Source organism: Notechis scutatus, chromosome 2 (assembly GCF_049901735.1).
Source record: "Notechis scutatus isolate UNSWTSFEM ecotype Mainland chromosome 2, rNotScu1.2, whole genome shotgun sequence".
Taxonomy (NCBI): domain Eukaryota; kingdom Metazoa; phylum Chordata; class Lepidosauria; order Squamata; family Elapidae; genus Notechis; species Notechis scutatus.
The window spans coordinates 112757415-112773327 of record NC_142010.1 but is presented as its reverse complement, the minus strand read 5'-3'; the positions used below and the strand labels follow the sequence as shown (position 1 = coordinate 112773327).

At 38.1% G+C, this 15913-nt stretch overlaps 2 protein-coding genes across 8 annotated transcripts in view; one reads left to right on the top strand and one right to left on the bottom strand.

Moving 5' to 3' along the window:
- Positions 1-6054: 6054 nt before the first annotated feature.
- On the bottom strand, positions 6055-14941 carry NAT9 (N-acetyltransferase 9). Of its 5 annotated transcripts, none has more exons than XM_087955840.1 (7): positions 14790-14941; positions 12577-12663; positions 11665-11774; positions 10093-10233; positions 9286-9345; positions 8211-8305; positions 6055-8115 (listed from the first exon to the last, which is right to left on the bottom strand). In XM_087955840.1, the coding sequence occupies exons 1-7, from the start codon at positions 14939-14941 to the stop codon at positions 7972-7974; spliced, it is 789 nt and encodes a 262-aa protein (XP_087811966.1). In that variant the 3' UTR covers positions 6055-7971. The 5 variants fall into 5 exon arrangements, with proteins under 5 accessions (XP_087811966.1, XP_087811968.1, XP_087811967.1 ...); XM_087955842.1 differs by lacking the exon at positions 14790-14941 and adding an exon at positions 13940-14762; XM_087955841.1 differs by lacking the exon at positions 14790-14941 and adding an exon at positions 14509-14762.
- Positions 14930-15913, top strand: part of SLC38A12 (solute carrier family 38 member 12) — a 78629-nt gene continuing 77645 nt past the window's right edge. Inside the window, exon 1 of one of the 3 annotated variants that reach the window (XM_087955834.1) lies at positions 14930-15002. The gene's annotated coding sequence lies outside the window, so the exon portion shown is untranslated. Of the gene's footprint in view, positions 15055-15913 lie in introns of all 3 variants that reach the window. The other 2 variants (XM_087955835.1, XM_087955836.1) reach the window with 2 other exon arrangements.

The following is a 15913-nucleotide window of genomic DNA, read 5'->3' as shown; positions in this document are numbered from 1 at the left end:
CCACAAGAGAGGTCCTTCTTGGAAACAGGCAACATCAACTAGTAAGACAGGGCAGCTCTTCTACTGAGGTTTTTTAACACCTAATCACACACATAGGTGTCTGGGCAGGGCCAAAGACGGCAAGTGGTGAAACTTGCATGATGATGTGCTCACACAAATTCTGTCCTTCACATGCAAGACAACAAACGAAAGACTGCTCTGGTGTCACAATGTGACATCATTTCACATTATCTTGATTAAGAATGGACATTTATGGTCACAGGGTTAATGATCTGTTCTAGCCCTTTTGCTTCTGCAATATTGTCTAATTGCTCTATTAGAACAAATCCATATTGGCTAGTCTATTCAAATGCCTTTTCAGCAACCCTTGATAACTCTGGTGACAGTGCCTCCATTCCAACAGAAAAAGTCCAGAGGTGGATCTATAATGGGTCGAGTCAATGGGAGACAGAATCTCCTGTGCTGTTAAAGATGTCTTGGTGGCCTCAAAGGAGAATAAAAGAACACGGGAAACAGCAAAATATTCTGTGCTCTGTACAAAATCTTAAATATGCAACATAGAAAGTAGCACCTGATTTTGACAAATGAAAAAATACATTTCTGTCCACTCTTTCCCCAATTTCTACCATGCCTAGATCTTCCTCAGCCTAGATTTGCATTTTGGATTGTCAACAGACCCTGATTTCTGTGGTTATGGTCTAGAGTCTAGACCAGAGGCTTCTCAAAGTAGCTAGTAAAGCCACTATGGTATCCAAGCTCAGCTTGATTTTTCTGGTTATATTGGAAAACCAAGGATTTGTTATAAGTTGGGTGACTACATAAATGTTTTAAATGAATAAAGTGGCAGCTGTCAGTGCATCTGTGTTAAAATCTTGATATTTTGCCATTTGGCGAGCCAATTATATGAATGCTGGCATCCCATGCTAAAGTTACCAAGTCTAGCTTGTGGCATATATTTGCAACTATTCATATAGTTGTACTTGCAAGTTTGTGCTACCCTATGTAAATTGCATTCATGACTGTTTCAGTACGTGACAATGTAATTCTAGAACAGCTTGGGTGGTCAGTTCAAAGTGCAAAGATGCAGTGAAAGAAAAGGAAATGTCTGTTTTAATAATGATTTATATTGCTCACAAGAGCAATATAAAATACTATCTAATAGTATTTTATTTCTATGGCCCCAGAATATGGTTTTATTTGTGGTAATATATTTTATTAATCATTTTATCATTTTCTGTAAGGCCTTTGTATAACTAGCAGTAAGTCTAGGAGATGTGGGCATTCTTGGTGGGGGTAGGAGTATCTTTGCTCAGAGTGCCTCATTCTGTTTTGATTCTGCCAGTTTAGAAGGAATAGGAAAATGGGTGAAAGTTCAAGGTACAAGGTACACAGTTGTGCTTTCTCATGGGACTTTCCAAACTTTCCCATGAGACTTTCTGTGGCTGTATGATCTCATCCTAGCAAGGTAACATCTGGGACTTTCCAAGATTGTGTGTTCTCATGCTGGTGAAGTAATCTCCTGTTGAGGTCATTGTTTTCTGAATATGCATACTGTGTATTTTGCTTGTGTTTTTCTCAATAAATACTGCTACCTGAGTTCTCTCAGGGTTGGCATTTTTCTCAGAGACAGTTCCCTGTGTCTCATTTCAATGTCAAACCACCATAAATGGTGACCCCGACGTGATAGCTTGGAAAGCTATACGTTTCCCGCATCCTATACTCATCATCGCGGACGCCGACTGGGCCCTCATCTTCTTCGCTGGACGAAGATAGATTCTTTTCGTGAGTATGGGGGAGATCTCTCGAAGGCTCAGAAAGAGCACATCAGGGAATTGAGAGGGATCATTGGGAATAGTTTTGGGTTTGGAATTGGCAGTAGGGGTTGTGCTGTAGGAAAGAAAGAAATTGAGGACTTACTACAGTATGTTTGGAAAAATATTAAGTCATATCCAGAGGAGGTAGTATTAAAGTAGAGTCCTGGAAAAAGATAGGGAAATTTTTGCACGAGGAACCTCGTGCCCCTTCTTCAATTTTGTTAACCTGGAGGGTGATTATGGATGCGTTAGCTACTTATGAACAACCGCTCCTAGCACCCCCAAGAAGGTTTGACGCTTTACCATGCGGTACGTTTGTTGCCGCCGACGGCACCTCCAGATAAATCTGGGGACTGTCCGGCGCTAGCAATACTTTGTCAGAGGATAAGAGTTTACCTTTAAGGGTTCAGGTGGATGCAGTTACTGCAGCTATTCAAGAAGCAAAGAATAGAGGGGAACTATCAGGAGATGATTTGGTGGAGTTTGGAGTAGAAGTTCAACTTAATCCAGTGGAAATTGTCATGGATGCTGCATTAAATCCGCAGCGGGAGTGGAAGCCTTTACAGCTCAGAATTTTGAGGGAAGTTAAGCAAGCAGCAAAAGAATATGGTGTTAGAACACCATATACTCAGGCATTGTTAGAAGCAGTTGGTTATGGAAATAAAATGATTCCGCTGACTGGAAAGCTCTGTTGAATATGATTTTAACTCCAGCTCAATATTTGGTGTTAGATCAGAAATGGAGACAGCTGGCAGTCCAGAGGGGAACAGCAAATGTTACCCCAGATCAGCTTTACGGAGCTGGTAATTTTACAACAGTGGAACAACAGAGAGATGGTATGCCTGAGGAAGGGTTCATTCTTCTCCCACAAATAATTTTTCAAGCCATAGGGTCTCTCCCTGACGGCGAAGGTGGTGAGAAGACCTTTACTAACATCAAACAAGGGAACAATGAACCCTATGAAAATTTCATTAGCAGACTGAAATTGGCTATTGAAAGACAAATTGATAATCAATTCGCCCAGAAAGAGTTGCTTTTTAAGTTAGCAGTAGAACAAGCTAACACAGATTGCAAAAAGATTTTAAATCCACTGGTAGCAAGTGGAGAGAGAGAAATCGCAGATTTGATTAATGCATGTAGGAAGGTTGGGAGTCAGTCTTTTAACATGGAAACTTTAGCTCTGGCTTTACAAACAGGACATGCTCAAAAGGGGAATTGTTTCAATTGTGGGAAGCCTGACATTTTAAAGCGCAATGTCGGGCTCCTGGAGGAGGTCAAAGTCAGCAGAATAAGAGATCAATGGGACAGGGTGTTCGTCCTAAATCAGTGTGCCCGAAATGTAAGAAAGGATACCATTGGGCATATCAGATGCTCCTACAGTTTTTACTGATGGAGGGAAAGTTTTGGTGCTTGTGTTTGGAAAGATAAATCTGAATTTGGCATACAAAAGTGACTTCAGAGCAGAAGTCTGCCCAGCAGGCAGAACTTGCTGCTGTAGTTTTGGCTTTTCAAAATTTTCACAATCAGGATTTTAATTTAATAGTGGATTCATTGTATGTGTATAATTTGTTACCCTTTGTAGCAGGTTCTTATTTGTCTCCTGGAATATCACCTGATATTTTAAGATTGCTTTTGTTGTTACAAGGATGTTTGGAGCAGCGTGTGAATGTGTGTTTGTTGCTCACATGCCACGCTCAAGACCATGTTAACTAAATTAAATAAAAAGGAGGGAAGCTCCTGGGGCTTCCGCGATTCAAGATCAATTAAATCTAGCTTTATATACTTTAAATTTTTTAAATTTGTCTGGTAACCCCTCTATCAGAGCGGCCAGCAGGCATTTTCTTCTCCTTCTACAGATGCGGTGAGACCTCGGGTGTTGGTGCGGTTCCTTCCAGATCCAGCATGGGTTCCTGCTGAGCTGATAACGTGGGGACGTGGTTATGCAGCAGTTGAACATCTTGGTCAAATTCGGGGTTCCTGGTCGGTGTGTTCGGCCTGATCATTCGCAGGCACCTGTGAAGGAAGTTTCGAGGAGCAGGATGGTGCATCTGTGGTTCCTGATCCTGCTGATTCTGCCTAATCTGTCCTGGGCTGCTCGGGTGCGGAGAGAGCAGCGACAGCATGTTCAGCGTGCTGGAGATTTGGGCGATGATTTGTGGACAGATAATAATTGCATTAAAGATTTGCGCACAACTGCCAAAAACTTGAACATCACCAATTGTTGGTTGTGTATGCACCTTCCTGGGAGAGTGGGAGAAGGACTAACATTGCATGGAGTGCCTTTTGAGGAAAAAAGATTTAATAAAGAATGCAACCTGGAGAAAACAGTTGTCTTGTGCTACAACAGAGCAATTCCAGATCCTAACCATGGGAGGTAATCTATGGACACAAATTTCTCGAGGTCTTATCCCGCCTTTGGGAATTGCTATGAACTATAGGGATATTCATATTTTAAATAATTTTACTGTTGCTATGTTTAATGATACTATAAAGAATATTAAGATGATTAATGTAGAAATGTCTGAAATTGCAGTAGTTACTTTGCAAAATCGATATGCTTTAGATATTATGTTAGCTGCCCAAGGAGGAGTTTGTGCTTTAATTCATTCACATTGTTGTGTTTTTATACATAATTATGAGCCAAACATTACAAAGACTGTTCAGGACATGGAAGATCGTATTGCTCAGCATCAATCTGGAGCTGATGGGTTTAATGCATCATTCTGGGACAGTCTGTGGTCCTGGCTTCCTGATGGATCATGGTTTCGCTCCTTATTGCAAGGGGTTGTTATTATTATTGCTATATGTATCTTATTATGTTGTTTTATTCAATGTATTCCTAATCTATTACAAATGTGTACCTCAGTCTTCCGGCGTGTGGGATCAGGTCATGAGGGAACTGTGTACTATGCCACTAAAACACCCCTATCTTTGAATAAATAAAAAAGGAGGGAATGTGGTAATATATTTTATTAATCATTTTATCATTTTCTGTAAGGCCTTTGTATAACTAGCAGTAAGTCTAGGAGATGTGGGCATTCTTGGTGGGGGTAGGAGTATCTTTGCTCAGAGTGCCTCATTCTGTTTTGATTCTGCCAGTTTAGAAGGAATAGGAAAATGGGTGAAAGTTCAAGGTACAAGGTACACAGTTGTGCTTTCTCATGGGACTTTCCAAACTTTCCCATGAGACTTTCTGTGGCTGTATGATCTCATCCTAGCAAGGTAACATCTGGGACTTTCCAAGATTGTGTGTTCTCATGCTGGTGAAGTAATCTCCTGTTGAGGTCATTGTTTTCTGAATATGCATACTGTGTATTTTGCTTGTGTTTTTCTCAATAAATACTGCTACCTGAGTTCTCTCAGGGTTGGCATTTTTCTCAGAGACAGTTCCCTGTGTCTCATTTCAATGTCAAACCACCATATTTATTGCTAGCGTTTGAATTTGAAGGATCCAGCTGGAATTCTCTAGTAGTTGAATACTGGCTGCTCCAGAGATTTACAAACAACTCTGCAACAATCCAGAGGTTGTTGCATGACCTACAAGCAAGGAGCTGGATCTGCAAAAAATAAACTGCTTTTCTTTTTATTTTAAACTCAGCCTTCAAGGAGAAACTAAAATCAATGCACACTGGGATTTTTTTGCTTTTATAGTGGAAGGAAAAGAATTATTTTTTTTCCAAAATAAGTTTTCCCTTGTTCACTTGGTCTGCCAAGCTATGCATAAATATCTTATATTTTGTTACTCTCTAGTGATTGGTTTGCTAATTATACAAAAAGGACATGTAGAAATCTGATGATAAGTAGATATCTATCCTTAATCTAAAACGGTTTCCCATGGCCTTTAATAAGCCATTTTCTTGTGGTTCTCTGTAAATAATGAAGGCACAATTTGACAGATTTTAAAACAAGGACAATTTATTTCCTACAACTGATCCACAGGTTCACTATAGAATGTCAAACTTGGGAATCCTTATACCTTTTGGGAGGTGACCATAACCTCTATATTTTGAAAATATGTCATCCAATTCTTAAAGTAGCAGCCATGGCAAATGGATTTGTCCAGTCATAAGTGAGCATAGCTTGCCACAAACTATGCCAGATCGCTATTTGCCAGATCTTGAATGAGTGCAGGTGATTTTTCAGTTCACGTTTCATTTATTCTGTCTCTCTTAATTCAACTATCATTACAATAGAATGAAGTTTAAGGACACATAACATGCAATATAATAAACTCATTAGATAACCTTTAAAAATATTTATTTCTTGGATGTGTATGGTTGCCCGATTCAAAATACTGAGTTGCTGTGACTTATAGCAGATAAAAACAATGCAAAACCAGAAAAGAATAAAATACACGTAACTGATGAGGAACCAACCAGTCTAAACAAAACAATAAGCATATCATGGGACCCAAACCCCTTTATTGCTGCATTTCCTCATTAATATAAGCTTTATCTACTGCCTTGGTTCTGAAAGATTCTGTTACATAAATACTAATAAAATAATGTTAAATATATAAACAACAGAATAATAGAACTGCTGACATCGCTTTGCCAAATGTGTTATTCATTCGTTATCGGAAGCTTCTACAGAGGCAAGCCTTTAGTTCAGAAGCTTGGTGCTGATTGTCACTGCCTTGAGGCGAGAACAAAACAGTACCACAGAAGCACATTCCAGGCCATCAGACATATGAACACTCTGCCTAAACTAATCTCTGCTATTTTTAAATGTATTTATTATTTTGTAGTTCATATTTCCAGGCAGCAGCTGAGCAATTTATGTTGAGATACTTGGAATCGGGACTAAAAACCATATACCATATACCCAGATGTACTGAATTGCCTATGCCTTTTAAAGGGATCATACCTGTCATTGTGCTTATTATTAATAAAAAAGTAAAAAGACAAACAATTAGAATATTAAACAGGTTGAAGGTTCATCTTTATGCAACAGTGGTGCCAAATGCAGTTTCCCCCTCAACCCAAATTATGAATGCTGATCAATCTCTTATACAAAATGGCGCTTACAACCATGGTTTTACTATATTCTTCAGAAGAGTTCCCTCCTCCTTTGAAGATAGCATGTTTGATTTTAAAAATATTGCACGTATATTTTTAGATTATTTGCAAAAGGGTGTTCAGTATATAAATTAGAAAAAGTTAGCAATAGATTAAGCAGCCAGAGGGATTTGGAATTATAGCCTTGAATTTATTTAAAAAAATTTCTTATGGGAAAATGATGATCCCTTTGTATTTTTATAAGACCTTGAAAATTGGGCAGTAGGAGGAGCTAGAGGATAAAAAAAATGGAGCAGACACCAATTATCTTTGCTTTTTTTAAAACAAGCTTCTTCACAAAATGGATGAACTTAATGAAAAAAATGGACAAAGTATGTAGTATTGGACTCATAGAAAAAGAACATCCAAGTTCCATTGGATGTTTGAGAAATCACTCTGAAGGGGGACTTAAATGTAACACAAATGGAACTGATGGATTGATTGATTCCCTAAAGGAGATGTACAGATATGGAACCATCAGTAATGTTCAATACCCATAAAACATTTATATACAGGTGGGTAGAGTCAGCTCTCTTCATTAGCATTAGCTGTTTTATCTCACTTAAAAAAAAAAACCCTGCAGTGCTGGACCAGGTTAATACTGGGTTGGGATGCCAGTAGGAAATCCCAACACTGTGTTCTAGAGTCTAGATCGGGAAGTTGGAAAACATCCCAGAAGGTAAGTTAAGGTTTTTGGTAAAACGGAGCCATTATATTGAGGACACTCTCAACCTATTTGTAACACCATCCTTGAGTTCTTTGCCTCAAAATGCAGCTCAGCCATACTTCGTTATTTGTACTGAGTTAAACAGTAAACAAGTCCATAGCATCATTTTGACAGCAGCTGTTGATCAAACTCAGTTCAAGCTGAATGAGTTTTCAGCTGAAAATTCTTTTTTCTCACTAAGATGAGGCAGTTCATTCTCATATCCTAGACGTTCATATCCTTAGAAAAAAAATACCTAAGGCAATAACAAGGCAGAGGTCACACCTCATTTTCTTCTTAGCAAGAACTAGTGCTATGGATTCGGGACATGACTCCAATTTTGGACAATAAAAAGCCATTTTTTCTAAATTTGAGACAAATTGAGCATAGCTTCTCAGCTGTCACAATTGTGATGTAGTTTCATGGCACTGTACTTTGTTTCAATCACTCCATTAGTTTGCTCAAGAAGCCACTGTTTCTCCTGTTCGTCCATAATCAGTTTCAGTGTCATTTCTTGGAAGGTCCTATTTACTCCCACCTAGATAATATGGAAGATAGTTATCTTTAAACACTGAAACAAACACAATTTAATATTAACTCAACATACAGTAGGAGAGCTTCTAGTTACTATACCTCTTTAAAATGAATTTTTTTGAACATGCCAATACTGGTTTCATTTTCCAATTTAATTTTTGCCTCAAAAGTGGTGAGTCCAAGATACGTAATTCCTACAAACCAATAGACAAGGAATAACTTTATTTGGAAAAGGAATGACCATAGACTAATGGTAGAACACAAACTTTTCATGTAAACTTTCCTATACTGAATTTGTGGCATCTCCAACTGGGTCCTCTGACTCCTTAGAAACAGTACCATCTAACACAGGTAAGTAATTGGATTTGGGTATGCTAACTAACTAACTTACAATTTTCCTACTGTTAAAGACAAATGGAAATTTTTATTGTTTTTAGTATAAATATAAATTTAGTATAAATGTGAGTTGGAAGAAAAGTTTCCATCTCCTTGAGTACAGGTTCCCCAAAGGGCTGTGTCTTGAGTCTGCTACTGCTCATCTTGATGATCCACGATTGCTGTGCCAAATCTTCTACGAATCATATTTGTGAAGTATGCCATGTACATGAATACATTTGAACTAGACTGTGTTGTTTCCCTGTGTCATATAATATATGGGGTATATGCATATTTATTTATTTATTGTCATGTTTATGTAGTGTATATTGGAGGTGGTGACCCTTTGAGAGGTGTATGCAATGAAATTTCATTTTAATGTATGCCATTTATGTACATTTAAAGTGACAATAAAGTTATTTGAACTCTAAGTCTAAATAAATGATACTCATTCATAAAGTACTTTACATTTTTGAAGCTATAATTCAACATTTACTGGAATGTAAATATACCACACTAATTCAAAACTTTGCACTTTGGCATTTTTAAAACACAAAGAAGTATTTTTGTGTTTTAAACAGAACTCACACACAGGTCTGAAGTAAAAGTGATATGGAAACAATTTTCCATTATCCCAACATTAAATCTTTTGCTCAACTGTTAATATGCTGTCAGAAAATCTGTTCTATTGGGTACTCTTTTTAACCATACAAATTTCTAAATTTATTTGCTCATGCTGTTCCTCTCACATTGTAACAATCAAAAATCATATTTTGTATATTTTATTAGGCATGCTTACCATAAAACATCATGATGAGAGTGGCCTCCTTGCCAAAACCTCTGCCACGGCAGCTGGGCTCTGAAAGAGGGAACAGGTGCCAAGGTCCCTTTTTAGGAAACTTATATATTTCTTCCCACATTTTACAAGATTTGGTATTGCACAAGACATATTTTTAGAAAGCATGAGATTGGCAAAGGAAAAAGTAGGAGGGGGGTTTCTTGCTCTAGATCTAACCCTGTTCATCAAGATGTATGCTAAAGGTTCAAAACATTAACAATACTGTCTGGACATCCTTCACCAACTGGCCTGCTAAAAATATTTGAAGGCTGTTCTTTCAAACTTTTCTCTCTCTCTCTCATCTAAAATACTAAATATGCTTGATTTGATTCTGGTAGGTTTCAGATGCAAAGGCATGTTGCTATAAACTTAAAGATTATTCCAAGATGTAAAAGAGTATTTGAAAGAATTTTTCCACCAATATGATCCAACTTCTGCACTAAGTTTTATTTGGGAAGCCCCAATGATGCCAGGAGTACAGCTTTCTCATTGGAAGTTGTGAAATAATGAAATTATCTTCTGAACGGAATTTGAGTCAATAAAATAGTTGGAAGATATCCTTGTATGCTGAGGCATTTATGAAAATACACTAGCTTTTAACATATCTCTGTGATTTATTTAACTATTTTGATTTTTTTAAAATGAACGATGAGTTTAACTTTTTAGTGTTATTAAGCACTGTTCCCTTTGATCTCTTTGGCTCTGCTTGAAAGAAAAATGATATAGTAACAAAATAAATACTGGAAGACATGAAATAAATTAGATGACCTGCAATCATGATTTCTATCTCTCCCACTGTTGGATCTTCAGAATTGGTAAGGAACAAGTTCACATCTCCCACCATACAGTCTTCTTCTGTGGCTTTCTGGCTAGACCACTTTTCAGCATCAAGTATTATAAATGTGCATTCTGGGAAATGTAAAAAAAGCAGCAGAATCAAAAAAGATGATTATAAATCTCTGAAAGAAGCATGAACTATAAAATCAAGGTAAATATATATGATTATTAGAAGCAATATTACCTAGCTTTGGTCACTATTCTACTCTCTTACCAGCAGTCCACTTCACATTCTGTAGGCATAGAAAATTGAATTAAAGATTTCTCACTTTACATAAATATCTTCTAAAGGCAATTTATAGTATTTTTCTCAAATACTGCAATCGATTGGCATCAGATAAAAAATAAATATCTGGTCTTTACAATAAAATTTAAGACTGTATTGTAGCTTAATAAAACTAATGTTAAAAAGCCAAAGAAAACAGTTGATCTGTACAACTTTTTGAAAGAAAGACTGACAGACTCCCAATGGCAACTCATTTCAGGATTATGCAGTATTACAGAAAACATTTCCAGCCTGCAGATTCCAATTTCACTGACCACAAAAGTTTGAAAGAGATGTTTTTTCATGTCTGAGCAGTAGAGATCTCTTTCTACATATGTAACACATATACACTGTGTTATAAAAATTTAGCCTGAATGCCATCAGGTTGCACATTTAGGTTTTTGACAGGAGTATAACCTCATTTAAGAATGGTAAGTAAACAGATTTTCATAATGACTTCATGGAATTTCAGGATTACTTCCTTGAAAAAATTCAGGGAAATGTTAAAACATGGAAGATAAAAGCCTGTTCACAGATTAATATTGTCCTTGGACTAACAATGCTGTGGTAAAATAGAAGTGTCCTAGCATCTCATTTTGAGACTACTCTTCCAGGAAGAACTAGAATCAATATTAATATCATGTCTCCTAACGTTAATCTAAACAAATGATGTAGAAGGATTTTTAAAAAAAGCTAAAAAGACTAGAACTATCAATTAATTTGTATTCCTTCAGAAACCTTTCACTGGATATAATGCAGTAAAATATCCCATAATATACATAAATATTTGAAATCAGATTTTCTATTATGTTACAGTATCCCTTTGTATTTGATCATGATTGAACTGAGTTACAATAAAAAGCATTTCCAGAATTGACAATTATGAAATTGCAAATTTTAAACTGTAACATGGAGTAGTAATGGTCTAAAAATGCCACTTGGAATTATCTGTGGGGCTTGTCATGGGTGTGTGTCATACTGAGGAGATTAACAGACTCCACCTTCTCCCCAAGTGCATTTTGTTCTCTTCCTTTGTTAATCTTTAATTTTCAAGTCAATTTTAGTGTCAATATTTATTGTTTTAATATTTTATCTTGTTGCTTTTATCAGTTATAAGCTGCCTAGGCAAGATGGGTTGCATTTAAGTTTCATAGATAAATAAAATTTGTGAAATGAACCACCCAACATATGTGCAGACTACCCATTTTAAGGTCTTCCCAAATATTCAGAAATCTCACTGTCTGCATCTTCCCGCCAGCTGCACTGCATCTCATATTCCTGTTCAAGGCTGAGTGGTTCAGATGCAGTCAGACGCTGTAGTTCCTCAGACTTCATCCAATCATGGTATCTAATCAGAAAATCGAGAAAAAGTAAGTCGGCTTCTTTAGAATATTATCCACTATAAGTTGGTGTGGTGTTAAGTACACCTGTTGATGAAGTTGTGTTAGTGATACAATGAAACTCATATAGGTATTTTAATAGCCCCCATTCAGATTAAGAGCTGCCATCTCAAATTCTGCACTAGCCCTTTCCTCCAGTTAGAGGTTGAACTTACAGGTAGTCCTCAATTTACAAAAGTTCTTTTAGTGACCGTTCAAAGTTGCAATGGCACTGAAAAGTTGACTTATGATAGCTTTTCACAATTACAACTGTTGTAGTATCCCCATGGTCACGTGATCAAAATTCAGATGCTTGGCAACTGACTCATATTTTATGACGGTTGCAGTGTCCTGGGGTCATGTGATCCCCTTTTGCGCCCTTCTGATAAGCAAAGTGTCAGCGTTCCAGGGAACCTCCATTCCAATCAGTAACTCCGAGACAGGCATCACCCCAAAAGTACCTTTATTAGAATAGCACCTGGCACATCTGTGAAATCTTCCATGCTTTGGAAACCTTATTTAACGCTGCCACAAAGTCAATGGAGAAGCCAGGTTCACTTAAAATAACTGCAATGCTTTACTTAACAACTGTGACAAGGTCATAAAATGAGGCAAAATTCACTTAACTATCTCACTTAACGACATAAATTTTGGGCTCAGTTGTGCTTGTAAGTCGAGGACTACTACTATGACTAGCTATCATGAGAGGAGAGAAACTGAATATATTCAACATCTCCCACCACCACCACAAACTAAGTTATCTTTGCATACCTAGGTACATGAGCAGACGTGTATGGTACTAGGGCTACCCTCTTCCCCTCCAGTACAGTGTTTTGATTAATCTTCATAATCTGAATCCTGAAACAACAATAAGTGAGAAATAAATCTGAGTAGAAATAGTATTATAATTAACTCAAGACATTTACTGAACATTTTATTTTATTCTTATTACTGTATGTTTAATTAAAATATATGAAATATAAAGGTATCTGCATATATGAGTCATGAGACAAAAGTATGCTATAATAACCAATCCAAGGGTTAGATAGTTCTGTATTCTCTATGGCTGCTACAAAAGGCAATTTATATTTCATTTCCATTTTGCTTTTTTTCAACTATCTTCAACTTTTAAAAATCCAGTTATCTTAAAGTTAAACAAAATAAAGATCTGGAACCATGAATTAATATCTGGATAGGGCAGTGTCCACAGCATTCCTTGGAAAACAGTTTTAAAACTTACATACAATACCCAGATATAACACATAAAAGAATGAATGTATCACCAAATATTGATCATGGATATGGAATATGGAATTTTCTGTCCCAAAATTCTTTGAAGTGCCATATATTTCCATCCTTGTTTTATATTGTTTTTTTCCTATTTAGGGACTTCCCCCACTTAGCTTTGAAAGCTAAAAAGCAAACTGATAAAGACTAAACTAATTTTCTTCTACCCCACCACATATGCACTAGTCCAGTGTTTGATGAACAGATCAGGCTGTTTTTAAAGCCTCAGTAGATTTGTCCTCTGATAAACCAAGATCATAATCCTTTTTGAACCCTATATGGGATGTCAAGATATAGATATAACAATGTTTTTTTTAAAGCCGTCACACTTTTTCCTTACACAACACATATCTACGTCCTTAGAGACAGCATGTTGACAAAATGAGAGGGACAATAGTATAGAAGATTGCCGGTATTTTCTAGGATGGAAAATGCAGATGCTTATGTAGCACTGATGAATCATGAGTTAAATCAGGAGTGGGTAGGGTATGAAGGTAATGTGGAGAACAACTGAAAGGCTGGGGGCTCATTAAAACCCACGATGAAGGGTTTTAGATGTAGAAAAAAATAGGTCAGAAGGAAAAAAAGATCAAGCTAAACTCTAAGCTTAGGTTTGTATAGCACATTGTAGCTGCTGATTAAATAAGCTCCTCTAGTTTCTGATTTTGAATATTGAAGTAATATTAGGAAGAGTTTTTGAGCCATTTGTGTTGGATACTTTATAGGTAGCCAAGTAAACAAATCAATGGATCATCAAACCAGACTTCTCACTGGAGGCACAAATGATTATGTGCCACCAAATCATTTGACTCCTAGTGACCACATGGTTTTCTCCATGATCCCTCACCGGTTCTTTAAAGTTTCTCAATGAGTCCCTCATTGCCACAGAAATGCTGGTCCACTCTCCTCTTTTTTTTTCACCTTTCCCAACAATAGAGTTTTTTTTCCAAAGTTCTGGGTCTTTATATATGTCTAAGTGGGATAATTTGAGCCTTGTCATTTACACCTGATTGAATTATTTGCTCAATGACCCACTGGTTTATTTGCTTGACTATCCACAGTATTCACAGGCGTATTTTCCACCAAAGTTCAAAGGCGTCAATACTTTTCCCTTCTTCCAGCTTTTGTTTTCATGTAGTGTAGCCAGGCCTTGCACTCTTCTGATTTTGTTAGGTAGAGAGGCTCAGATTATCCAACACATCCTCATGGAGAAAATTAGTGTCTATGTGTTTGATGTTTCAATCGGAATACAGTTGGAGGGGACCTTGGAGATCATCTAGTCCAACCCCCTGCTCAAGCAGGAGACCATTTCAGACAAACTAAGAGTCAACCCTGACTTGCTGGCACATAATCAACCAATCATGTGAGTCATAAACTGGCCAAATGTATGTTAGACTTGCGTGTTGACGACCGTACCTCTGACTGTTTACTCATAGAGAAAGAAATCGCCCCACTGAGTTCCGACGACCGTCCCCTCCTTAAGCGTGTTTCGAGCTAGGCTTTTAATATCTACGCTCCTGAAGGAAAGAGAGCAAAAAGCCAACAAAACTCACGAAAACATACAAAACCCACCCGCTCCGTCGCCAACGCCAGCACCAACTGCCGCCACATTTAAAGCAACAGGCGACAAGCGCGCATCCCCTTCATTCGCATAATTCCTCGATCTCCACGCTTGCGCAGTCATAAGGCCCTCCTACCTTAACTGAACGCTACGGTAGCCGTACAGCCTCAATCCGCCTCGCGAATCTCCTCCTCGATCGACGTAGGGAGCGGTTCGGACAGCTGTACAGTCGCGGTTGTTGCTTTCCGTAGTCGTTGAAGTGGGCCCCTTTTGGCCGGGGTGGCACATGCGCTATCCGTGGCTTCGCTTCCCCGGGCGAAGCATGAAGGGAGCCGGCTTGGAGTTGCGGGTGAAGTCTCTGCCTTGGGGTTTCTTTGGGCTTGTGGTTGTTACCGGTAAAGGTTTGTTGTTGTTTTTTAGCGATAAGGAGGGTCGTTTCGTGATGGTTTGGGGGACGGCGGGAAGCGGCACGGTGAAGCAGCAGCCCTGGGAGGCAGAATGGGAAGAGGAAGCTGCAGTTGGGCGAGCTTAAGGGACGTGGCATGCCCGAAGCAGCTCCAGCAGACGTTTGGCTTTCTAATAGCAGGGACTGCAGCCCCGAAATGCTTTCCGAAAGAGCCCGTGTAGGATGATGCCTAAAATACCCCGAAATCAGCTGGGCGTTTCCGTGGCTTTGCTAAACCGAGGGGGTGACTTCGGGTTAGGACGGTCGTCAGCATCGTTTCAGGGGCTGACACGCGTGTGCACCGGCGGGTCTGTGTTTATAGTTGGGGAAAAGGTCCGCCTCGGTTTGAAAGGTGTACTTGATCGCCAGCCTCCGAAGGATGTAATCTAGAAAAAGATGTGCAATACTGTATATGCAAGCAGTAAGAAAAGAGACTTAAGGTGCTGCTTAGTCACATCTTTATGCCTGTTGGCTTCTCCAAATCCATATTTTGTAATCTGAATTGCATTCCTTAAATGAGATTTTTTAAAAAATATATAGTTATATATAATTATGGATTTAGTGAGCACAGGGTGAAGTGAAAAAAATATTGGAGAGAGTCCCACCCTGTAATTAGTCCTGGATTCAAGATACATTCATTACTAATTTATGAATTGGCTCTATGTCGATGTTTTAGAAAGATTGTCCAACTTTATTCCATATGGTCAAAGGGTAATGTGTTTAAAATAGGAGCTGATGGTCTATATGTACCCTACAGGCAATTCTTGACTTACAACAGTTCATTTAGTGACTCCAAAATTACAGTGGAACTTAAA